Source organism: Lithobates pipiens, unplaced genomic scaffold (assembly GCF_037356315.1).
Source record: "Lithobates pipiens isolate NorthernLeopardFrog02 unplaced genomic scaffold, aLitPip1_a1.2 Scaffold_18, whole genome shotgun sequence".
Taxonomy (NCBI): domain Eukaryota; kingdom Metazoa; phylum Chordata; class Amphibia; order Anura; family Ranidae; genus Lithobates; species Lithobates pipiens.
In genome coordinates, this window is record NW_027507758.1 from 327061127 (window position 1) to 327088025 (window position 26899).

General features: G+C 43.4%; 1 protein-coding gene across 2 annotated transcripts in view; it reads right to left on the reverse strand.

Moving 5' to 3' along the window:
• The window catches only part of MRAP2 (melanocortin 2 receptor accessory protein 2), a 60048-nt gene extending 33711 nt beyond the window's left edge, over positions 1–26337 (reverse strand). Inside the window, exons 1-2 of one of the 2 annotated variants that reach the window (XM_077487311.1) lie at positions 25968–26337; positions 5678–5811 (exon numbers count right to left, since the gene is read on the reverse strand). In XM_077487311.1, the coding sequence (XP_077343437.1) occupies positions 5678–5811; positions 25968–26113 (280 nt within the window). In that variant the 5' untranslated portion in view covers positions 26114–26337. The remainder of the gene's footprint in view (positions 1–5677; positions 5812–25967) is intronic. The other variant, XM_077487312.1, reaches the window with a different exon arrangement.
• Positions 26338–26899: the final 562 nt, after the last annotated feature.

The following is a 26899-nucleotide window of genomic DNA, read 5'->3' on the forward strand; positions in this document are numbered from 1 at the left end:
CAGAAAATTTATTTTGACTCTGTATTTCAATGGCGATTTTTATTTAATTTTGAACATATGACCATCAGCAGAGGACTAGAAGCTCCTCCTTCTTATGTTTCCCTGCAGGAAACAGGACAGGATGGGAAAGAGCTGAGTCATGTGACAGCTGTATGTCGATTAGGAAAAAGTTACTTAAATGTTTTTATTAAAATAATGACAGTACCCTCATTCACATACAGAAATAGAAGGGAAAATGTAAATTAAACAGCGTATGTTTCGTATCACTTGAATTTAGTTTTTTAATTTGGATAGTGTGGAGAGGAGCAAGTTCTTTGTCAGGATAATGTTCCTCTAGAGCAGTGATGGCGAACCTTGGCACCCCAGATGTTTTGGAACTACATTTCCCATGATGCTCCACTACATTGCAGAGTGCATGAGCATCATGGGAAATGTAGTTCCAAAACATCTGGAGTGCCAAGGTTCGCCATCACTGCTCTAGAGAATCAATGGAGCTGTGGTGTCTCCACAGAAATAGATAAAGATTGTACCTCAGAGAGAGCAAACAGGAAGCTTTCTCCTAACAACAGCTTGTCACAAGGGGCAGTGTGTGAAGTCAAATTTCCCTACTGGGAAAATGATGAAAGTGCTGGCATTCCACAAGTATGACAATTCTTTTAATCCCCTAAGCTTAACTAGACTTGGTAACAGTGAACAGTAGTTTTGGAAACACATTCACAAAGTGTCCTTCATGTCCCGAAAAATTGTCTGTGGACTGGGACCATGGGTTGATATTGTAAAAAGCTTTTTGTGAAGTGTTGAGCTTTTCACCATTTTCTGTATCACATTGGCCACAGCACCCAAATCTCCAGAAGGCCACTTAAGTATGTTTCTGGGAACAAAGCAATACAATATGGAAAGAGGATTCAACTTTCCTTTGAATTTTAAAGCAACAAAATCTTTACCATTATTAACAAAAATCATCTTGTATTCTAGAGCAGCAGCTATTAACCAGGGTGCCCAGGTACCTTCGGATGCCTTTGGGTCTCTTCAAGGGTGCCTTGGCAAAATTGCCCAAAATCATATACAATCCAGCAGGTGGATCAAGCCTGCCTTTTAGCCATAGGTTTTCATTGTGCACCATTACAACCTTCCAGCCACTGGTGTCCTAACAACCAATTGGTTGATAAGGAGGATGTTGGGTGCCTGCACAGCATCCTTGTTTACCCCTCCCCGGCCCCTCTCCATCAGCACTGGGATTACATTAGCTGAGTGAGGGGTTGAAACTGAAGGAGAAGAGAAACATTGGAAAAGTAATGTGTGCAAAGGTGTATTTGCTTTAGAAGAATAAATCCCCTCTAATGCTACTTTCACACTGGGGCGTTGGAGGCATCGGCGGCAAAGCAACGCTATTTTTAGCACTGTTTTAGCGGTGCTATTCAGCTGCTAGCGGGGCAGTTTTAACCCCTGCTAGCGGCCAAAAAGGGGTTAAAACTGCCCGCAATGGGCAGGGGCGCTTTAGGAGCGCTGCAAAGATGCTGCTTGCTGGACTTTTTTATAACGTCCTGCAAGTGCATGGCTCCGGTGTGAAAGCACTCAGGCTTTCACACTGGAGAGGCTCTTTACAGGCGCTATGTAGGCGCTATTTTTAGCGCTGTGGCGCCTGTAAAGCACCTCAGTGTGAAAGTAGCCCATCAGTGTTAATTCATTTTGTAAAACTATTCATTTGGTTTTTAACATTTTAGATTTGGATGCCTCAAGATTGTGCAGGATTTTGAAAGGGTGCCTTGACTAAAAAAATGGTTGAGAAACAAACACTGCTCTAGAAAGTCTTGTTTGTGAATATAGACCTTGTTACTTTGAAAGCACGAAAGTGGAAAGAAAGGCTAATATTCCAAAGGTTTACAATGATGCTTGTAACTATATTGGTCTAAAAGCATTCAGGATACATAATTCCCTTTTTATTTTTATGTCCTAATTATATTTTTCTCCAAATGTCAGCTTTTATAATGCATATGGCCTAAAGCTCAGTTCATACTATCTTCGCATGCGGCTCACAGCAGGTCTGGTGCATCCCCATTCACCGCTTCAGGTCCGATTTCAATCCAAATTTTTGACTGAATTCTGACCTGAAACAGACTAAAAGACGCAGGGAACTCCTGTGTAAATTTGCACCGGAGATGCAGCAGAGATATGTGAACCGGCTTCGTAGAGAGACGGACAAAACTTCCTGCTATTGCAAATTGGATGCTTCGCAATAGTGTGAACCAAGCCTAAACCCCCTTTTTTTTTTTGCAGAAATTGTTGCTGTAACTGCTTAAAAATGGTTAGCTAGAGCAGAGTTTCTCAACCTTTCTTGAATCAAGGCAACCCTTTAATATTATGCAAAATCTCGAAGCACCCTATTCTAAAATGTAAAAAACTAAACAAATAGTTTTACACAATGTAGCGACATCCACACACGTAGGACACCCCACGTTAGAAGTGATTTATTCCCCCAAAGCAAATCCACCTTTGTACACTGGTACTTGCTAGTATTCCAGTGTTTCTCTTCTCCCTCAAGGCCTGTTCACACTGGGACGACTTGTCAGGTGACTTAGCCCCCTGACAAGTCACGTCCCATTCTGTACAATGGAACCGTTCCAAGTCGCTCCGACTTAGAAAAAGGTTCCTGTATGACTTTGGGTGCAACTTGCATTGACTTCTATAGAGAAGTCGTTTTGCAAGTCGCCACATCTGTTGTGTGCAGGTCGCCTGAGGCAGTCGCGCTGCAAGTCGTGCTGCCTCAGAGTGAACCGACACTCACTCAGTTAACGTGAACCTGGTGTTTTTGGAAAGGGCACAGAATGGGAAAACAAAGATTCCAAGATCCCAGCATCCTCCTTATCAGCAAATATCATTTCACACAGGTATTTCATGCAAAGGAAAGAATACAAAGAGAACAGGATACTTTTTAACACAAGCTCATGGTACAACAGACCCATAACAGGAATATGAAATGTTGGTGTAGCACACCAGCCAGGGGTAGGCAACTCTAGTGAGGTGGAGAGCCACCTAAACAACATGAAAAGATCACCAGTGTATAAAACACTTCTTTTCAAAGAAATAATCCACCAAGACACCATTAAAAAGCAAGGATGGTTTGCAAAGCAAGCCAAGTTCAGGGGTCTGTAGTATTTAAAACAGAGTGTACAGATCAGGAGTAAGGATGAGCTCCGGCGTGTTCGCATACTCCATGTGCAGAGCCCGCCAGGAAGTCGGCGCTGCAGTGTGGCACCCAGCAGATTGAGGGAAGACCTCCTAGGTCTCCTGTCAGTTGTGTTGTAGGACATGTTAGAATGGAGGAGGAGCTTAAGCCTTTCCTCAGCTCTTCAATGCCTATTACTGCCCTGATCTGAGAGGAGGAAGACAGAGTCAGAAGCTGATGGCTGGCATCGCTGGGGTCACGATCTACCCATCACATGGCTGTGATTGAAAGGTAAATCACAACAGAAGTGTTTCCAAGCCACGCTTTAAAGCGAATGCTATGTTTTAGTGAAATTGAAATAGTTCATCTGGACCAAGCTGGTCCAATCAAACCATTTTCGCACTGTATGAAATGTATGTTGCCTCAACTAAATTCAGTAAACAGAGCAGTGTTCTAGAAGTGGGGATGGGGACTTCCAGTCCCACTCTGTTCAGCCAGTTACAGGGTGCTCTGTTTTTTCTAAATGAATATAGGGCTATTTATTGGCTGATGTGGACACATAGGTGAATGATGTCATGAACTTTGCCTCAGTCAGAGGAAGCGTTGCGTTCATTCATAAAATACAGAGCTTCCTGTAAATGGCTGAGCAGCGTTCAGTCAGTCTCAATTTTGTTAGGAGAGCGGAATGGGAAGTTCATGCCCCACTGCCAAAACACATTGTTGTATACTGTTATACAAGCTGTACACACTACTTTACATTGTAGCAAAGTGTCATTTCTTCAGTGTTGTCACATGAAAAGATATAATAAAATATTTACAAACATGTGAGGTGTGTACACACGTTTGAGATACTGTAACTAAAATACATCTTTTTCTCAAACAAATAAATGTACTAAAATGTGACTTTACAGCATATATAACATTGCAGTAGAATGCTAGGATTTAAGAAGCATATCTCAATATTACACTTCTCTCTCCTAAGGTTTTTCATTCTCACAAAATACATCATTTAAAGTCCTGCCTTTTTTTCCAGTGCCACTCACATCCCTCTCATCATTAATCTCAGTGGGTGGAATAGGAGACTCTTGTCATGTACTGATTGCAAAATGTGTGAAAGTAATACTGGCACCTTTCAGGAAACTGGTGATGAACAGAACATGCCACAACAGGTTACAATGTCTTGTCAAAAAACAGGTAAATGTATATCAGTACAAAACTGTATTTCCTTTGCGGTACCACTACTATCTACAGTTCCTGTATTAGTTATTTTATAAAATAGCTTCTTGTTTATGGGAACATTACTGCAACTTTGGTACATTATCTGATGCAACTCTATGACAAATCATATGATGGCTAGCGCATCATGTATGGATCATACATGGAGAAGGTGTTTCAAGCTCCTATAAACATATGTAAAACATGGTTAATTTCATGGGGTAACCCATTATTACCCTAACTTGGGGGTTTGCAGCAGAGGTTATTTTGTGTAAACCCCTTTATCTGAATTCTTCTCTTTAATTGATGAAAAACAATCAAGGAGTTAGCTGAGATAATGCTAGTTAGGTGTTGTTCTCTGAAAGCTCTTCCATTTTGATCACATTCCAGATTTAGGCTTAGTTTGGTAGACACAAATCACAGCTGAAGTAAGGGCCCAACCACATTGTTTTCCATGTACTGTAACATTAAAGCTTTCTGTTGGTTATTTGGTTAATTTATTAACAGCCAGTAACTACAATGATATTCTTTAGATCCATGTACAAAAAAAAAAAATCGGGATGGCTGCACACCCAACAAGGAAAACTTCAAATTACTTTTATTGAAACACAATGAATAAAAGCAGCACAGAAGTGTACAGGGGAGTTCGGAAGCCATCCCAATTTTTTATACATGGACCTACAACAGTCATGACTGGGTTAGTACCCCACGGCATTGAGGATTGAACCAACCTGCCTGGAGCAGCGTGTGATATTCTTTAAAAACTGAATACTCAAGCAGTTGTTTTTTTTGTAGAAGAGGCCTGGTGTGTGACAGGGTAGATGGATAAATTTGTGAAAAGGAGAAAGACAGTTTGATTTTTTTGTACCCTCAATGCGTCTTCTGTAAATTTGGTGAGTGGGTAAGGCCTTTATCAATTCACACTCACTTTTTTTCTACCTCTTGTTGCAGAGGAGTCTTTTGTTCATCAGCAGGATGTGAGGGGGGCATTATATTATGACCCAGTATACAGGCTTGTACAGCATGCCGGGGGCCCAGTCACAGTCCTCTTGCTATGGGCATTCTAGCTCCCATTCCTACTGTGTCGGGCTGCTAATATTTGGGGGGTGGGGTGCGCAAACGTATTTGCTTAAGTATCTAGTGGAGATCAATGGAGTGGATTTTCCATTATTCGTTCATCTCTAATCGTGTATATACACTATTTCTATATTTACAAAAGCAATTCCTCAGCAACATGAAAATCATCAAAACTGTCATGCAAAATCAATCAATATCAAGTATATTCCAAATACTCACATTTGTGTGCCTTTAGCCCTTCAAATGAGACTGGTGCGTATTCATAATACTCATATTCCCATGTGTATTCTGAGTTTGATGGTTGTTTATGGGATGTTCTGCTAGCATTTACACTGTTTTCTGACATTTCTAGCCTATAAAGACAAAAGAACAAAAATGTAAAACCTGAGAGACAGAAAAGCACTAATCCAACACTGCTATGCCCTATATATTTCTAAGATGGTCATAAAACCTATTAAAAGAAATATGTCATGAGAAAAATATATTTGACTATACCTTTTAAAAATGCTACTTGCCTGGCTGTCATGCAGATTTAATGCTGAACACTAGGCAGATATAGAAGACACAAATGAATGCAGTCTGCAATCATTAATGCATCATTAAATGTGTTTTTGTTTTAAATAAAACGGCTTTGAAAAGGATACCTTTATTTCAAAAAGCATCACAGCATAACATAAATGCAATGACTAAATATGCAATCACATGTTAAAAACCATGTATGGTGAAAACAGTAATACAGCATGGCATGCCCACAGTATGGTAAATGGTAAGATCTTCCACGTGGAAACAAAATAAGATCACAGAAATCTAGTACATACAGTATATTGAAATCAATCGATCATCTACAAATTAGGTGCATTTAGTAGGCCTGACGCGTTTGGTGTATATAAAATGACACTCTTCAGGGGCAGGTGATCTTGGGTCTCCAAAAAACATGAATAAATATGTACCATGGTTGAATCCATATGTGGGAGAAGTATATACATATAGGGAGAGAAGTGTAAACTCATTCCTATGGATACTTACAAGACTGTAGAATCTGAGTCTTTGCATCCAGACAGGGAGGGTTGCCAGAGGTTTTAATGCTGGGTTCTGACCTCAGATCCTGGAAATGATAAGACTGGGCACATACCATGATCCCAACAAAGATGAAAAACACATAACCAAATGGTGTTTTATAACAGGTGCCTTTTCCTAGTATCCTCATGACGTGTGGGGTACTCATTACACCTGATGGTTCTGTCTTTTTATACCCTTGCGCCGTCATTGCCGCATGCACACTGAAAAAAGGGCACGATCGTGCCGTTTCTTCAGCAGCGTGCGGTGACTGTCAGCTCCCACGCGCATGTACGGGAGTGACATCATGCTAATCCGACCAGTCGCAGAGTCAGAGTCCATGGCACGGAAGGAAGAGGGGTGAAGATGGACGCGGGGACATCGGAGATTCGTGCAATAGAGCCAACCTGCTAGTTTTGAGAGATTTAATTGCAGTTTGCACTTCCAAAAGGGACATTTATTTTCCAAGATAAAAGTGGATGGCAGGTGAAAGCCGAAGAAGGGTAACATTGAAAAAAAGGGTAATCTGCCAGTGGTTCTTTAAAAGGTTGAAGAGGAATAAAGGTGAGATAGATGAGTATGAACATTTTTGGTGCTTTTTAGAGGGTTACTAGTTAGTTGGCCAGGAGTGGACTTGAGTCAATAAAGTTTAAAGAATGGGGTGGAACGACGAAGCCTATGTTCCAACATGGTGTCTGAATTGTTTATTTTAGGATAGTATTGGAACTTAGTTGTTCTTCTGCTAGATTAGATAGGCAAAGAGAGTCGAATGTCAAGGAAGTATAAGAACAAAAAACTTTTTGAAATTTTGGATAGAGTGGAGAGGGATTAGAACACCTGTCGGTTTTTACTGCTGTCTGTGTCCCTGTTAGGGAGATTCACCTCTCTATTTGTCCTGTTTACCATTATCTTTGAAAGTGGAAGTAAAAGAAAATACCACATTTTGGGTTGTCTCTAGAAAAGTAATAAATGGGAAATCCTCCATTGGGGACACTAGTTGTGGTGGCCTGGGGGTCCCAAAGAGATTTCCTAATAAGCAAAGATTTCCTCTAACTTACTGTTTTTGTTATGGGATAAGAAGTGAAGGCAAATCTCCCCCATGGGACAACAATGCCAAAAATAAACATTACTGGGGTTAGAACCCTCCTTTAGGGTTGGTTCATGCCACAGAAACGCACTCCAGATTCATTCCATATGTGTTTCTGCAAAAGCGTTTTTGGTGCATCTTGGTGCGTTTTTGATGCATTTCCGATGCATTCCAGATTTTTTTTCACTGACTGGAGTGTGTACTTTTGATGCGTTTTACTGCGTTCCAGTACAGTCCAGTGCAGGAACAATGCAACATGTTATACTTTTTTCTGGAACTGGAAAGCCCAGGAACTGACTGCACTAGTGTGAACTATGCCATTGGAAACCATATAACCTACTTTCCATTTTTTTTTTTTTTTTTATTATTATTATGCAGAAAAAAAAAAAACGTCCTGAACTACATGTGGTGCAAACTGGCCCTTACTCTATCTAAAATGAAAAAAAAAAAAAATTTTGCCTATAGTTCTACTTTAAGTCATGGTCAGACCAGGAAATAGGGCTACCCCATATTTAGACAAAAGTGGCAGGAAATGTTTTGAAGCCGGGCTGTTAGGAACTGCTGGAGTAATGGTACAGGTTTTTTTTTTGTCAAGACTGGGAATTAAATGTCAAATTAGAATCTCTGCAGAGCAGAAGAGTACCACTGCAGTGTCCGAAAACCACATCAAAACAGGTGAATTAAAAGGGGAAGTTGTGCATTGTTGGAAGCATCATACAAGAGAATTGTGACAGCCACAAGAGAGACAGAGCCTTGAAAAATTAACTACTGCCACTGGGATCTTTGATCTCATGTTCACAGTCAAATTCACAAGAACGTTCAAAGGCAATGAACACTCCTCATAGTCGAGTTGTTGCATTCACCACATAAAACTGTGGGTATAAAGCCTGAAGAAATTTAGGGAAGGAGGTAGCAGCAGATTGGGGTAGGGGGTGAGGGAGGGGAAGCAGAAAGGAATTGGTTAACAGAAATAAAAAATGATAAAGGGACACCCACCAAGGAGAACTAAAATTTACTAGTGTTAGTGTTTTCCATCTGGTGAAAAGCACTAGTCAGAAGATAGAGGGGAGGCAGCATGTAACAAACTGCCAGGAGGGCACTGCCATGCCAGTCTCTAAAACATGACACAAAAAAGTGATAGAAGCACAACCTACGAACAGGAGGTGAAGGTAAATTGCACATCAGTATAACTCTACTGAAGTCATAGTGGAAGAGATTTAAAAAAACAAAGGGTGACTTCCAGTTTTGGCGCTGCACGAGCTAGCTGCGCCATAAAACAGCTTCCACAGCAGCACCTCAGAACGGCCCACACACCCTCCAGCTTCCTCCGGGTGCCCCCCTCTCTCCAGATGGACCGGTTCCTTGAAAAAACGGATCCCGCTCTCACCTCGCGTCGCTGGCGCCACTGGACTGGCCGCAAATCGAGCCCCCGGCTTTGGCCTACTCAGAGCTCACGGCGGCAACACAGGCAGTGGACTTGGAGGTAAGCGGCGGCTCTCCTTCCCAACACACCACTCAGGCCTACCTCTCCTCAACGGGGACAGCTCCTACATCGCCTATCCTGGCCTTGCCTGCTATAAATCCAGCACCCCTCTCTGTAGATGAAGGCCATACAGACCGCATAGCTCAAAAGCTGTCAATGCGGGGATGAAGATGGTTAGTTTTGCCAGACTACTAGATCCAATGCAAACCATACCTCTACTGTTGAAACACAACGATGTTAAATTTCTTAACTCAGCTATCTCAAAATTTCTCTGCCATGGCAAGAGACCTCGCATTACTTTGAAAAAATTGTACCTTCCCAGGAGCGAAGGGGGTATCAGTCTCCTGAACATAAGAACGTATAATTTAGCTTGTTTGTTGAGGACTAGCCTGGACTGGATAGCCCAATCCTCCCGATGCTCTAACTACCGCATGGAATCAAAAATTTGGCCCACCCCTACTCTTTAGTGGCCCTTTTGCACTGCAAGTGGAAATCAGTCCCCCCCCCCCCCCCCCCCTTACCAACATAACCTCCTCTTAAGAGACACGGCCATCATCTGGAGGGAAAACAGGAAAAATCTTAAACTTTTGCCATTCGTCTCCTCTCATTTACCTATACAAGGCAACCCCAGCTTCCTCCCTGGTCTACACTACAGATCTTTTTCAGACTGGCAAATATGGGGCCTCTCAAAATTTTCTTCCTTGTGCAACCCGGGCACAGGGAAACCATTGCCCTTTCAAACCCTAGCAGCCTCTCACTTCCTCAATCCCATGCCTTCTACTGCCATCAATGTGCCAGCTTCCTATCCCATACCTGCAAAGAACTATTCAGGAGATTCCAATTCAGCATCACAGACCGCATGCTACAGGAAGGCTCATACAAAATATCAGATATTTATAAGCCTCTCCTACAAGATTCTACTCCATCCCTATCCTCCTCCTCTGTTGCTAACAAGGTCTGCAAAAAGTACTACCACTAACACCCAACGAAATATGGAGAGAAACCCAATTGGAAATTGCTCATCGGGCTCACATTCCTTTCCTCTCTTCCAAAACGAATCAGAGCGGAGCCTCTTGTCCCTTATGTCATAAGACGAGACCACCTGTCACATCGCTTCTGGTCCTGCCCCTCCATCTCTGCATTTTGGGACCAGGTCATGTCTTTCATTTTTGAAGTCACTCTTTTGAAATTACCCAAAGACCCCCTACGTCTTATCTTCGGGTACTGGGACCCCCTGCTACTACCTTGGTCCCCAATCTCCAGAGCTATCTCCACTGGTGCAACCATCAAAAAATCCTCAACCAAAGACTGGATTCTGCTATGTCTACTTGTTGCCCGGAGGCTTATTCTCCAACACTGGCTATCATCCCAAGGCCCCCCTATTAACCAACTCAAGAAAGAGCTTCTTACCCTTCTATTCAAAGAACGACTCATTACCAACTTCAAACAACTCAAAGTCAAAGCTCGCTTTTACTCCAAATGGCATGCATTCATGCTAGCAGCACTTCCACCAGCCGAAAAAGCCTCTTTCTCTTATGACAAGCCCTCATTGCCAAGCCGGTGAAAGGCAAACTCTCCCCCCTGTGAAACCTACAACCATCACCCCTAACTTTCCTACTCAGTTTGAATCGGCTGGATCCCAGCCTCTCCCACAAACCATTACCTCTACGGATCTCCTATCAACTTACTACACCAAATTGGGCCCAAAGTGTCAATATTTTGTGTGGCCCCCCTTATTTTCCAACACTGCCTTAACCCTCTTGGGCATGGAGTTCACCAGAGCTTCACAGGTTGCCACTGGAGTCCTCTTCCACTCCTCCATGACGATATCATAGAGCTGGTGGATGTTAGAGACCTTGCGCTCCTTCACCTTCCATTTGAGGGTGCCCCACAGATGCTCAATAGGGCTTAGGGCTGGAGACATGCTTGGCCAGTCCATCACCTTTACCCTCAACTTCTTTTGCAAGGCAGTGGTTGTCTTGGAGGTATGTTTGGGGTTGTTATGTTGGAATACTTCCCTGTGGCCCAGTCTCCGGAGGGGATCATGCTCTGCTTCAGTATGTCACAGTATATGTTGGCATTCATGGTTCCCTCAATGAACTGTAGCTCCCGAGTGCCGGCAGCACTCATACAGCCCTAAACCATGACACTCCCACCACCATGCTTGGCTGTAGGTAAGACACACTTTTCTTTGTACTCCTCATCTGGTTGCCTCCACACACGCTTGACACCATCTGAACCAAATAAGTTTATCTTGGTCTCATCAGACCACAGGATATGGTTCCAGTAATCCTTGTCCTTAAGCTGCCCGTCTTCAGCATACTTTGTGGGCCGCCTTCTGCATCATCTTTAGAAGAGGCTTCCTATTGGGACGACAGGCATACAGACCAATTTGATGCAGTGTGTGGCGTATGTTTTGAGCACTGACAGGCTGAAACTCCACCCCTTCAACCTCTGCAGCAGGTCTATTTCCCAAAGACAACTTCTGGATATGGTGCTGAGCAGGTACACTCAACTTCTTTGGTCAACTATGGCGATGCCTGTTCTGAATGGAACCTGTCCTGTTAAACAGGTGTACAGTCTTGGCCACCATGCTGCAGCTCATTTTCGGGGTCTGATTTTTTCTCTGTATAAATAAACTTTATACGTTTTATATTTAGTGCTTCTATTATTATTTGTTGGCAACATAATAATCTCTTCAACAATTGTGGCCCAATGGTTACTAGTAGGATCATCAGCTAAAAATAAGAGGGAGAAAAAAAAAGTCACAGCTCCGTGTGTCCATTCATATACAGGGCCCTGACCTGGCCCTGCTCTCTCTCTCCCCTGATTGGCTGACTTCAATTGACAGCTGTGGGAGTCAATGGCACAACTGCTGTATCTCAGCCAATAAGGAGAAGAGTCCCGGACAGTTAAGACACTCGTGGACATTGCTGGAGAGCGATGCGGGATCAGGTAAGTATTAGGGGGTGCTGGGGAGGCTGCTACACAGAGAAGGTTTTTGATCTTAAATGCATTAAGATCAAAAACCTTCTGCCTTTAGACCCCTTTCACACTAGGGCGCTTTGCAGGCACTACAGAGCTAAAAATAGCGCATGCAAAAGCGCCCTGAAAGAACGGCTCCATTCACTCCAGTGTGAAAGCCCTTCAGCTTTCACACTGGAACAGTGCGCTGGCAGGACAGTAAAAAAAGTCCTGCTAGCAGCATCTTTGGAGCGGTGTGTACAGCGCTCCTCCACCACTCCTGCCAAATGAAATCAATGGGGCAGAGCGGCTATACCGCCGGCAAAGCGCTGCTGCAGCATCAACCTCTGAAGGAGGCTCTTTACCACGTGATCAGCCATGTCCAATCACAGGCTGATCAGTGTAAATAGGAAGAGCCAGCTTTTCCTCACTCACGTCTGACAGACGCAAGTAGAGGAGAGCCAATCAGCACAGACCCCCCTGCATGGATGCCCATACTGGACTACCAAAGATGCCCCCACGCACCACATATTGATGAGCAGGTATGCCCCCCCCCCATTGCCACAAATGTTGGCAGTCAGTGCCCACTATGAATGCCTGCCAGATGTCTCCTCAGTGATGCCCAGCAGTGCCACCCATCAGCGCCACCTACCAGTGCCCATCAGTGCTGCGTCATCAGTACCCGTCATTGGAGAAAACGTACTTATTTACAAAATTTTATAACAAAGAAAAAAAACTTTTTTTCTAAATTTTCAGTCTTTTTTTATTTGTTACGCAAAAAATAAAAACCCCAGCAGTGATCAAATACCACCAAAAAGAAAGCTCTATTTGTGTAAACAAAATGATAAAAAAATTGTTTCGGTGCAGTGTTGTATGACCGCCCAATTGTCATTCAAATTGCGACAGAACCGAAAGCTAAATATTGGCTTGGGCAGGAAGGGGTGAAAGTGCCTGGTATTGAAGTGGTTTAAGTTGGGGACACTTTTAGGGCTTTTTCAGACAGACGACCCCGCCTTAGTGCAGAGCCACTGTCTGCTGCGTGTACATCCACCTCAGAGCTGTGTACAGGCAGCCCATAGAAGTAAATGCACACACAGTGGCTGCACAGACAAAATCTCATGTCAAAGTTTTACATCCGGGCTGGAGTAGGTGCACAGATCTGAATGCAGAGGCTCTGTGTTAAAATACGAACACCCACTCCTGCCAGCATCTCAAACTTTGAAATGTGATTATGTCTATGCGGCGGCTTTGTGTGCTTCCACTTCTATAGGCTGCCTGCACACAGCTCCGAGGTGGAAATACATGCATCTGCCAGCGGCTCTGTGTTGAGGACGAGCTTAATCACCTGTCTGAATGAAACCTAAAAAGGAAGCTCTTGTTCATAAAGAGGTTGTAGGTTATCAAAATGAAGCTTGCTGGAAGATTTCATTACATAGTTAGAAACGTTACCTTTTATTAAAATAGAGCCAAAGACAACTTTTTTTTCCTTCATGGGCTATAACCCCTGCCAGTTTTTATTTCCCAGTTTCAAAAGATCTCCCTTTACTTCCTGTCCCATTGCCAAAATAAGAACTGAGACAAAAGCCTCTAAAGTGATGAAAACCCTGGTAGTCACTGGGGCCACCAGAACTTGTGTGCCGGTTGGAAGGTTGAAGATTTCCCTTCTACCTCTGTTCAAGACAGGCCACAATTTGTGACTTCTTATCACGTTCACTCTTGATGACACCCATAAACAGGACAAATAGGGTGAGTCATGAGCACAGAAAAACAAATAAACCTGACTAGGTTTCTAATCCCTCTCCACTTTATCCTAAACAAGAAAATAAGTTTTTCCTTTAGTTATTTTGGTAACCTAAATGGCCACAAAGAAACCGACATACATGTAAATAAAATGCTGAATTACATAGTTAATGTAAAGAAAAAGTTGATGACACTTCATTTGCAACAGTGAAGTACACCAAGAATAGATATGGTAGAAGGAAGTGTAGAATGGACGGTGAGGGCCTGTGGGTACCCAATCCACAAAGAGTAGGGGTACCACTGAACAAGGGACAATTACATTGGACATAGAAGATTCAGAAAGCAAGCAGAAGGAAAACTAACAACTGTTTTCTATGTGTCCTGATCACACTGCAGATTACCCCAGAGGTGCGGTGCAGTGAGGCGGGATTTAGACATGCTGCATTTTATCGCAGAGTACAGGAAGCATCACATGTAACTGTACATCAGCTCAATGCACCGTGCTGCTGTACAGCAACATGACTGAAGTGTTGATTTGTGCAGCTCAAATAAAGTTGAGACGAGTGCCACACCGCCCTCTATTGCTGGCTCAAAGCAGCCAGAATGGAGGATTGCCGCTGCGGTTTAGTGTGAGGGCAGTGCAAACAGGCATTAATGTCACTGCATGCTTGCAACATATTGTTTAATACTAATTCTTGGCAGTAAGCCCCCATTCACACTAGTGCATTTTCTCTTGCATTTGCTCTTGCACTGGCATGAAATAGAAATTGCATTATTCTCTATAGTGCCTGTTCACATCAATGCAATGCGTTTTTTGAAAAGGTGCAGGCACTTCTGGTGAAATGCAGAGTGATTTTTGCCATATAGACTTCAATGGGAATGCATGGAAAGTGCATGTAAATCCCATGCATTTTTGTTTTTAGTACATTTTTGGCAGAAATTTGTGTATAAAAAAAGTCTCCTCCTACAAAAAAACATATGAAAACGTGGTGGATGTTGAAATTACAACCCATCCAATAATGCTAATCCTAATGGAGCTTCAAAGCCCTGCCTGGCGCCTTTTGCCCAACGATGAGTGTGGTGGCTGGTAAATAGCTTTATATATATATATATATATATATATATATATATATATATATATATACAAATATAAATATATATAAATATATTTTTTTTCCATAATAGCTTGTATTTTTTTTTTTTTTTTTTTAAGTAAAAAAAATAAATTTTAATTAAGGAAAAAAAAAATTATCATTTGTAATCCTACCTGCTTGGCCCCTTTCACAAGGGCTGCCTGATCAGGTTCACCTGTCAGTTTTTCAGGTTGACCTGATCGAACCCTTAGCAGGGATATGGCAGTAAATAAGCGGGAATATGGCGGAAATAAAAGTCACATTCTTTTGTTAACCACTTCGTGCCCGCGCTATAGACAAAAGATGTCTACAGCGCGGACACCAATTGCCGGGAGGGCGTCCCTGGACATCCTCCTGTTTACTTCCCCTCTGTGTTGGCCGTGTCCCTTGGATACAGCCAATCACAGATCATGCTAAATGGCCAATCACAGCGGCCATTTAGCACTCGAGCGGTGTGTCCAATGGGAGGTGATCTCATATGTGGGGGGCTGGGGGCTATCTTCCCCACGCTCATCTCCATGTCAGGACAGGGACAGGTCCAGATCGCCGTCACAGACCTGGCTCCTAACTTTTTTAGCTGGCTCCTAGATTCCAAGCAGATTTGTCAACCCCTGATGTAAAAGCACACAAAAACACACTAAAAACACACTGCATCATCATCATGCAGCCTAATGACAAATACTGTGTGTAATATGAGGGTCAGGGTGCATTTCACTTTCCTAACAGCAGCCATAGCAGACACCCCCAATGTTAACTTGAATCAAAGTGCTGCGGCCCCCCCACCCCAAAGCACCTTGTCCCCATGTTGATGAGGACAAGGGCCTCTTCCCAACAACCCTGGCCGTTGGGTGTCGGGGTCTGCGGGCGGGGTGCTTAAAGGAATCCGGGAGCCCCCTTTAATAAGGGGGCCCCCAGATTCCAGCCCCCCATCCTATGTGAATGAGTAAGGGGTACATCGTACCTCTACCCATTCACCTGAGGAAAAAATGTCAATAAAAAACACAACACAAGTTTTAAAAGTAATTTATTAAGCAGCTCCGGGGGGTCTTCTTCCGACGTCTGGGGGTCTTCTGATGACTTCTCTGCTCTGTTTGGCCTCTTCTCCCAGTATCCAGCATCTTCTCCGGCTCTCCGGCGTCTTCTCCTGGGCTCCTCCGCTGTCTTCTTGCAGCTCTTTTACTAGCGGAGGAGCCCGGTCTCCTCCGCCCTCTGTCCTTCTCTCTTCTTTCTTCTTCCGATGTTGACTCGGCACTGTCTTCCGCTGTACTGGCTTGTGCACGGCGACTTATATAGGTATGAGGCGTGGTCACCAGATGATGTCACACGGTGACCCCGCACCTTTATGACATCCCAGTCCCACCATGCCCGGGACGTGACGTCATAAAGTGGCGGGGTCATCGTGTGACATCATCTGGTGACCACGCCCCATACCTATATAAGTCGCCGCGCACGTCGCACAAGCCAGTACAGCGGAAGACAGCAGCGGGTCAACATCGGAAGAAGAAAAAAGAGAGAAGGGAGAAGGACAGAAAAGACAGTAAAAGAGCTGCAAGAAGACAGCGGAGGAGCCCAGGAGAAGAGGCCGGAGAGCGGGAGAAGAGGCCGCACACCGGGAGTAGAGGCCAAACAGAGCGGAGAAGTCCTCAGAAGACCCCCCAACGTCGGAAGAAGGCCCTGGAGCTGCTTAATAAATTACTTTTAAAACTTGTGTTTTTTATTAACATTTTTTCCCCAGGTGAATGGGTAGGGGTACGATGTACACCTTACTCAATCACATAGGGTGGGGGCCGGAATCTGGGGGCCCCCTTATTAAAGGGGGCTCCCGGATTCCGATAAGCCCCCCGCCCGCAGACCCCGACAACCAACGGCCAGGGTTGTCGGGAAGAGGCCCTTGTCCTCATCAACATGGGGTCAAGGTGCTTTGGGGTGGGGGGGTCGCAGGGCGCCCCCCTTCCCCAAAGCACCAACCCCCCATGTTGATGGCTCGCTCGTCCCCAACCCCTTCTTGACCGGCCAGGCTTCGTGGTCGGATATGGGTCTGGTATGGATCTGGGGGGGACCCCCACGCCCCTTTTTTGGCGTAGGGGGTTCCCCTTAAAATCCATACCAGACCTAAGGGCCTGGTATGCTCCCGGAGGGGGAACCCACACCGTTTTTGTTTTGAAAAATTTGGAGTGGAGTTCCCCCTTGAGAGCTCATTCTCTGATTGGCCACGGCAAAAGTCGCCCCAAGTCGTGTTGACAAGTCGTGTCCAAGTTGCCTCCAAAAGTCGTGTTGGAAGTCGTGTTGCCCCTGTGTGAACCGGCTCTTATACACACACACTAATTACAAGCAAACAGATCACAGGTGAGGATGGTTACCTTTAATAGCCATTCAAACCCCTTTGTGTCACCTTGTGTGCATGTTATCGGGCCAAAATCACCAGGGTATGGAAACTTTTTATCAGGATCATTTGGGTAGTTTCTGTTGTCATTATGATTTAAAAAGAGTAAACACAGTTGACTGATAATAAATTGCTTCAGCCAAACTCTAAAAATTAGTGAAAGAAATGTTTTTGTGTTATTCATATTCTCTGAAAAATCTCAAAATTCTGCCAGCGTATGTAGACTTATGAGCACAACTGAATAGGAATGTATATGAAGCTATAGAGTCTTTTTTTTCATGGATATGTTCATTTTAAATACAATGCACAATACTGGTAAAAGTTTACTTTAAATATAATTGTAATGCCTTTTACTACCTCCAGTCTTTCAGCCGCCACCTTCTCTGGGTTCAGATGCTGATCTTCCCTGCACAAAGTCTTTAAAGTGATTTAAAAAAACAAAAACAAATATGTTATACTTACTGGCTCTGTGCAATGGTTTTGCACAGAGCAGCCCTGATTCTCCTCTTCTGGGGGTCTCACACCAACGCTTCTGGCTCCTTCTGCTGCATGTCCCATGAGGCATTACTCCTCACATTCACAAGTTCTCAGGCACTTACTGACAAATATGGATGATGTACTGAGCTGTACATGTGTTTCACTGTATTTACGGATATGTAAATAAATAATGCATTCTGTATGCAGTCCAACTAATCGGTTGACCGATTAATTGATCATGAATATAGTTGATAACTATAACACACAAGTCCCGCCTCCAGGATCATCAGCACATGTCCTGGCATTGGATAAGTGCGCTGTCCATCAAAAGGAGCCAAACCAGCAATTCAAATTAAAGCTGTCACATCAGGCAACACTAGCCTAACACCCCCCCCCCCCGTGTGTAGCACAAGGGCAGACCGCCCCCTGTTGATATGACACTGGCTTCAGCGCCGCCCCTGCAATCTGGGGCTAAAACTAGGGACCAGCTGGAAAGTGTCCATAGTCCGGGGACATCTGGTCACCCAACCCCATAAGCACAAGGTAATAAATGGCAATACATGTATCTTTCTTATACATGCAGAGTATCCATCTGCTTTATAAAAACAGGTTCACCTATATATTACCATTGGAGGTAAAATTTAAATGTTGTAATATTCAATGTCAATGAACCACTACAGGCTGTTCAGTGTCTCACATATCAAGTTACCATTGCAAGCAGTAGCAAACTCGAGGAAACAAACCCTCAGCACAAAGATTCAAAGGGTGCAGGCTTTTAATTGAATGAATGGTATGTGTCACATTAACAGATTATCCAATCCACCCAAATAATCAAAAACGCCACTTCAAAGCTCCTACATGATCAGGCCATTTTTTTTGCAATACGGTATTGCGTTATTTTAACTGACAATTGCATGAACATGCAACGCTGTAACCAAATAAAATAGGTGTCCCTACAAAATATAGCTTTATCTTGGTGGAATCTGATCACCACTGCATTTTTTATTTTTTGCACTATAGACAAAAGACAGACAATTAAAGAAAGAAAAAAAAATGAAATAATATTTTTTACTTTCTGCTATATAACATATCCAATAAAAATATTTTTAAAAAAACGAATTTCTTCATAAAATTTAAGCCAATATGTATTCTGCTAAATATTTTTGGTAAAAAAAAATCTCAATAGGTCTATATTGATGAGTTTGCGAAAAAGTTATAATGTCTACAAACTATACAGTTAGGACCTTATATATATATATATATATATATACACACATATATATATATATATATATATATATATATATATATAAATAATTTGGACACAGGCACTTTATTTTTTTCGCAGGTATTTACTAAAACATATTCAAGCTATAGTTATATAATGAATATGGCCTGAAAGTGCGCACTCACGCTTAATTTGAGGATATGTACATCCAAATCAGAGGAAGAGTTTAGGAATTACAGCTAAGATTAGCCTTTCCCCCTTTTTCAAGGGACCAAAAGTAATTGGACAATTGAATCAAATGCTGTTTCATGGCCAAGTGTGGGCTACACCTTAGTTCGGCACATGCCATAAATTAAACTGTTTTATGGATGGGTTTAATTCTGCTTTCATCAATTAAGCAGGTAAAAGGTCTGGCGTATTTGCATTTGAAATCTATTGCTGTGAACCTACATCATGCGTTCAGAGGAGCTGTCCATGCAAGTGAAACAGGCCATTGTAAGGCTTCAAAAATGAAATAAATCCATCAGAGAGATAGCAGCAACATTAGGAGTGGCCAAATCAACAGTTTGGTGCATTCTGAGGAAAGAAGAATGCACTGGTGAACTCAGCAACATAAAAAGACCTGGACATCCATGGATGACAACAGTGGTAGATGATTGCAGGATCCTCTTTATGGTAAAGAAAAAACCATTCACAACATCCAAACAAGTGAAGGACACTCTCCAGGATGTGGGCATATTATTGTCAAAGTCTACAATTAAGAGAAGACTTCACAAGAGCAAATAGAGAGGGTTGACCACAAGGCACAAGCCATTCATAAGAATAGAAAAGCCAGAGTGGACTTGGCCAAAAAAATAATCTAAAAAAGCCAGACCAGTTCTGGAAAAGAATTCTTTGGATGGCTGAAACTAAGAATTATCTGTAGCAGAATGACAGGAAGAAAAAAGTGTGGAGAAGGCTTGGAACAGTTCATGATCCAAAGCACACAACGTTATTTGTAAAATATGGTGGAGCTTGCAGTGTGACGGTTTGGGCATGCATGGCTTCCAGTGGCACTGGGCCATTGGTGTTTATTGACAATGTGACAGAAGACAGAAGCAGCCGGAGTAATTCTGCAGTGAGATATACTGTCAGCCCAGATTCAGCCAAATGCAGCAAAGTTGGACAGCACTTCACAGTAAAGATGGACAACGATGCAAAAGACACTGCAAAAGCAACCACTGAGCTTTTGAAGGAAAAGAAGTGGAATATTCTGCAATGGCCGAGTCAATCACCTGAACTTAACCCAATTAAGCATGTGCTTTACTTGCTGAAGGCAAAACAAAAGGCAGAAAGACCCACAAACAAGGAACACCTGAAGACAGCTGCAGTTAGAGCCTGGCAAAGCATCAGAAAGGAGGAAACCCAGTCTTTGGTAATGCCCATGGGTTACAGACTTCAGGCAATCATTGCCAGTAAAGTATTCTCAACAAAATATAAAAAATTAACATCTTAGTTATGATTATATTAATTTGTCCATTTACATTTGAGCCTCTGAAAATGAGAGGGGTGGGGGTCTTTGTATAAAAACGGTTACAGTTCCTAAAATTTGTACTTGATATTTATGTTCAACCCCTTGAATTAAAGCTTAAAGTCTGCACTTCAAATTAATTTGGATTGTTTTGCTTTAATTTTAATCTGGTGGCATACAGATCCAAAAGTATGAAAATTGTGCCGTCTCCAAATATATATGGACCTAGCTGTATACTGGAATTTTTATTTATTACATTTTTTGTACTAGTAATGGCAGCAATCAGCGACTTATAGTGGGACTGCGATACTGTGGCGGACATTCTGATACTGGACTCTTGACAATTTGTTGCAACCAGTGACACTAATACAGTGATCAGTGCTAAAAATATCCACTGTCACGTTACTAATGAGACTGGCTGGGAAGGGGTTAACATCTAGAGAGATCATAGGACTAAATGTGTGCCTAGCCAGTGTTTTTGTGTACACAGTGTGGTGTTTTTACTAAGAAAAGTGATGGATTTTCTCTCCCCTCGACGACCAGCGGGTGTCGGCAGACATCCATTGTCCGGCACGTGCTGATCGGCTTCTGCTGTACGAATCACCGCAGAAGCAGCGCGCCTCCTACCAGAAAGTGCGGAATCACGTATGTATATGTAATTCAGCACAGAACAGCAGAAAATCTGCTATAGAGTGGTAATTAAGTGGTTAAACAAAATGTTTCCACTTAAACCTCAAAGCAGTTATGCATATTTTGCCACCCATGGACTAGTGACTGGATGCCTTTTAAAACTGTTTCAGGCATCAAGACACCAATGTCAAGATCATCATAGTTCTCCCCTGATGTTTTTGGACTTATGCTTATATATATTTTGCATGTTCTTTCTCTCTTGTTCATTTTTTATGCCCAAGTAAAAGTTATCCCTTTATCTACTTATATTGGGTTATAGTAAAATATTATGATTTCAGGTGGGGAGGGTCCAAACAAATTGATATGTATTTCTTCTGTATTGTACTGAACTGCATCAGGTTATTATTGTTTTATAATATGTTGACATCTGGTGGTGTTTTCAGCCATTAAAACCTGTTAATTTATGTGATTTGGTATCTCCCTCTATCTTTAGTGCAGTCCTAGCTATATCCTCCCTATTTCTTCCACATTCCCTCAGTACTCCTCTTAGTAATTTCCAGAGACAGCGCTCAGGAAAGTAATTGGGAGGAATTTAAAAGGAATTATGCAAGCACAAGCTTGGATCACCCTTCTAAACATTAAAAATTAAGCTAATGCTGTTCCTAAGTAACAAATGGGGCACAAGCCTATTTGTTAATTGGAGTGGCCAGTTTTCTATTCTCTGTGGCTGTGACACAGAAAACAGAGCTGGAGCTACATACTCTGATCTTCCTACCATCCCTGACTCAGAGCAGGAGGGAGAAGGGCAGTTGTTAACCCTGCAGACACTGCTCATGTAGTGTAATCACTGCACAGGCAGAGAGAAGGATGTAAGCTGACAGCTCACATCCCATATGACAGCTCACACCTATAGGGAATCTGAACTACAGTCCATTTAACATGGTTCCCTATGGAACACGTTCTGTAGTGCAAATCTGCAAAATGCAAAAGCACTAAAAATGCATAGGTGTGAATCAGGCCTGAGATGGGAAGTGGTACAGACTGATACAGACAGACTTAAAATAGGTCTATCTGCTTAGTTAGTGTGGCACATGCCACTTGACAGTTTCAGCGTAGGCAGCTTAGTTAATTGCCCAAATTGTCATCCTACACTTCAAAAGAACTGAAAAACATCCTCTGTACTGCAATCAGCTGAAGTAAAATTGCATTGCATGAACAATTACGCTGCCTGTTGATGATGAAGCCAGCAAGTGACCATACTGTCTAGACAGACTGCTGTCTAAGGGGGTATGTCAATGCTTAAAGTAGCATTTAAAACAGTACAAGTACAGTAAACAGAAATTACACATGCATTACAAATATGGTTAGATCAACAAGTATTTTTCAGTACTTCACCTTAAAAAGAAAACCAATCCAGCCAGCACATCTAAGAACTGACAATATATTATATATAGGATTTCCTTCTTGGGTTTGGATATTACTGTTAACAATTCTGCCTGTGCAAATAATGTTTCACTGGAATAAAATTGACATTTGCAGCAATCCTTTCGAAAAAATTACCAAAGGTCTGCTTTAACAACTTTCCATCTATTAAATCCTCTGCCCTTGTTTTAACTTTGGATAGGAAAATTTTATTTTCTGCCAGTAAATACCTTATACAGCCCACTTCCTTCTTCTTGTCTGGTAAAAAGTCTAGGCTTATGACATCATGCACAGCTCTCTCTCTCTCTCTCTCCTGAGAGTTTGCCAGGAAGGGAGGAGGATGAGTCATAAGAGAGTCAATGAGAGATGCAGAGCTGGAGGTGTGCCTCTGTGTGTATCCAGGAAGTGAACAGGCAGAAACTTCAGCTGCCCATAGTTTAAATGGATGCAGCCAGACTCAGTGGATGGAGATTTCTGCAGCATATTTGGCAAGTACAGAATCACAGTATATATAAAATAATATACAAAGTGGTTGGAGGGAAGCTTGAGAATGGCAAAGATGTTTTTATTACAAATGATGTGAGCAGAATGCAGTTCCTCATAAACATTACATTTAGTAGAGACCACATGATGACACAGGTTTAAGTAACAAAATATATATATATCATTCTGTCATTAATTTCTGTAAAAAGATTTAGGTGCCATAAAGTCACTATTAGCTCTGGTTAAAGATGATAAAGCAAGTGTTGCATTGTGCCATGACTCCGTTTATGATTACAATTTAAACACTACCTAATCTCTGATAAATGAAGGAATTGCTATGAGCCAATACAACAAACGGAGTCCCTTCTTGTGTCAGTTTCCTGACAGGTCTGTGCAGGTATGAGCAAAAAAAAAAAAATCAATACAAGGCAGCCATTCCTATTTGCCAAATACAGCTCATTCATTACCTGACTCTTTTCCCTAACACAAGGATGAGTTCTGACACCAACAAAGGGATTTGCCCTGACATTAAATGCTAAACCTTGGAAAACTATTATTCATGTAAAAAAATGTAATGGAGCTTTTCTGTCTTCTGATGGATGCGCCCTCTGTAGATTTCTGTTTTCTCCTCTCTCTTTTCTTTCTGTACATCCTCTGTCTCCCTTTCTGTGTTTGTGTGCCATTTGTGTCTCTCTTTTTTCACTCATTCATTTCCTGTCACTGATTGTATTTAACTTTCTTTCTTTCTGTCTCTTTCTGTATTTCTAGCTCTCTGTTTTTCTTTGTTTCTCTCTCTTTTCATATATTTCTTTTTCACTCTTCCTCTCCTTCTTTATCCCTCCAGGTCTTTATTTTTCCTCCATCTCTCGCTTTCTATGTCTGTCTTTGCCTCTGTCCTTCTCGGTCTCTTTTTGTCTGTCTGTCTTTTTCTGTCTCTCACTTTCTTTCTACATGTGCCTTCCTCTCTTTCTCTGTTATTGTATTTCTTTGTTTCACTTTTTCTTTCTCTGTCTCTTATTCTCTCTCTCTCCATTTCTCTTGGTCTGTTTCTGTATTTCTTTCTCACTACATCTGTCTCTTTCTGCATTTCTCTCTCTCTTGATCTGTTTCTCTCCATCTCCCTCTCTCTGTTTTCTCTCTCTCCCTCTCTCTGTTTTCTCTCTCCCTCTCTTTTTCTGTTTCTCTTTCTCTCTCACTCTCTCTGGCTCCCTCCCCCTATGTTTTTCTCTCTGGCTCCCTCTCTCTATATATCTCTCCCCCCTTCCCCATATGTCTCTCTCCCCCCAGTCCCCCCATGTCTCTTTCTCCCTCCCCCCCATGTCTCTCCCTCCATGCGTGTGTGTCTCTCTCTCCCCCCCATGTCTCTCTCTCTCTCCCCATGTCTCTCTCTCTCTCTCTCTCTCTCTCACCCCCCCCATGTCTCTCTCTCTCTCTCCCCCATGTCTCTCTCTCCCCTCTCATGTCTCTCTCCCCCCATGTCTCTCTCTCCCCCCATGTCTCTCTCTCCCCCCATGTCTCTCCCTCCCCCCCATATCTATCTGTCTCCCCCAATGTATCTCTCTCTCTCCCCCATATCTCTTTCTCTCTCTCCCCCATATCTCTCTGTCTCCCCCATATCTCTCTGTCTCCCCCCAATGTCTCTCTCTCTCCCCCATGTCTCTTTCTCTCTCTCTCTCCCTCCCAAGTCTCTCTCTCTCTCCCCATTCTCCCTCTCTCCCCCCATTCTCCCTCTCTCCCCCCATTCTCCCTCTCTCCCCCCATTCTCCCTCTCTCCCCCCATGTCTCTCTCTCTCCCCCATGTCTCTCTCTCCCCCCCCCCAATGTCTCTCTCTCCCCCATATGTCTCTCTCTCCCCCATATGTCTCTCTCTCCCCCATATGTGTCTCTCTCCCCCATATGTCTCTCTCTCTCCCCCATATGTCTCTCTCTCTCCCCCATATGTCTCTCTCTCTCCCCCATATGTCTCTCTCTCTCCCCCATATGTCTCTCTCTCCAATGTCTCTCTCTCTCCCCCATGTCTCTCTCCCCCCCATATGTCTCTCTTCCTCCCCATGTCTCTCTCTCCCCCATGTCTCTCTCTCTCTCCCCCAATGTCTCTCTCTCCCCCATGTCCTCTATCCCCCCCATAATGTCTCTCTCTCCCCCATAATGTCTCTCTCTCCCCCCCCCCCTGTCTCTCTCTCTCCCCAATGTCTCTCTCTCTCTCCCCAATGTCTCTCTCTCTCTCCCCAATGTCTCTCTCTCTCCCCCAAGTCTCTCTCTCTCCCCCATGTCTCTCTCTCTCCCCCATGTCTCTCTCTCCCCCATGTCTCTCTCTCCCCCATGTCTCTCTCTCTCCCCCATATGTCTCTCTCACTCCCCCAATGTCTCTCTCACTCCCCCAATGTCTCTCTCTCTCTCCCATATGTCTATCTCTCTCTCCCCCATATATCTCTCTCTCTCCCCCAATGTCTCTCTCTCCCATATGTCTCTCTCTTCCCCCCCCCCCCCATATGTCTCTCTTCCTCCCCATGTCTCCCCCCCCCCCCATGTCTCTCTCTCCCCCATGTCTCTCTCTCCCCCATATGTCTCTCTCTCCAATGTCTCTCTCTCCAATGTCTCTCTCTCTCCCCCCCATGTCTCTCTCTCCCCCCAAGTCTCTCTCTCTCTCTCCCCATGTCTCTCTCTCTCATGTCTCTCATCCCCTCCCTCTCACCAATCATGAAATAGTAACCGGTATTAATCTGTAAAACAACTTTGCACACTGCCAATCCCATCAATGGTGTCAGAGAGAGTTAGCATACAGTCCCCAGGACTGAATGATACAACTTGTAGCTAAATGCAGGCTATCTACATGTAAGGTGAAGAGGTTGGGGGTAACAAGTGATTTAGAAATCCAATAGTGTTGCAGTGCCGTGTAATAGAGCTGAGTACCTAGTAGCGGTGTAGAAGGTGAGGTATGCCGTGTAGAGATACTCACTGTCCGATGCAGCGATACTCCGGAGATGTTGCACATCGCTCACACACACAGCTCCATCCTCCTCAGCTCCGGAACGCTCGGATCCCCAGGAACGGCGCATGCGCGGTGCCAAGCCGCGCACATTAGTGTGGAAGAGTTGAGTTGGGTGTGCTTTGTGTCCGATATAAACAGAGCCGGGGGGTTCTATGACTCATATAGAACAAGAAGAAACGCTGCTGTCTTCTTCAGAAATGCTAGCATCTACCTGCACGGTGCACCGCTCTCACCTGCTAATGAAGGAAGATTCCAGAAGGAGCCTGCTTAGTAATAGTCCTAAGAACTGATAGGAGCGTGTCATATGGGATGTGGAGGGGAGGGATGAATCTCTGGACTCACACATCACTTGTATCTCCTTTTATACCGAAACAATATTTATTGTAACACAAAGTCCATCTAGTACAACCAATAACAACAAAGAAATCAATAGGATACCTTTCCAAATATTCATCTCCAATGCCACATCAGAAATCTCTCTCATCATAGGTGTGCCAACCTATTGCACCCCAAACATCAAACATTGGGGGGATTTATCAAAACTGGGGCACACACAATCTGCTGCGGCTTTTATTGTCAAATCTAACTGAACAAGCTAAAGTCAGGCTCAATTCACCTATACACATGGTGCAGGACATCGCACAGGAATCGCACCGCAGTCCTGGGCAAACTTACATGTGATGTCTGTGCTGTGATTTGAGCCATTCAATTTCTATGGCTCAGATCACACCGCATCCACATAAAGAAGATGCAGGAATCTCCCCCCCCCCCCCCCCACACTGGAATCGCACCTATGCAATCCAATTCTGTCACTCGCACCGCCTTTTGCATACCATTTTGCGGTGTCGTTAAG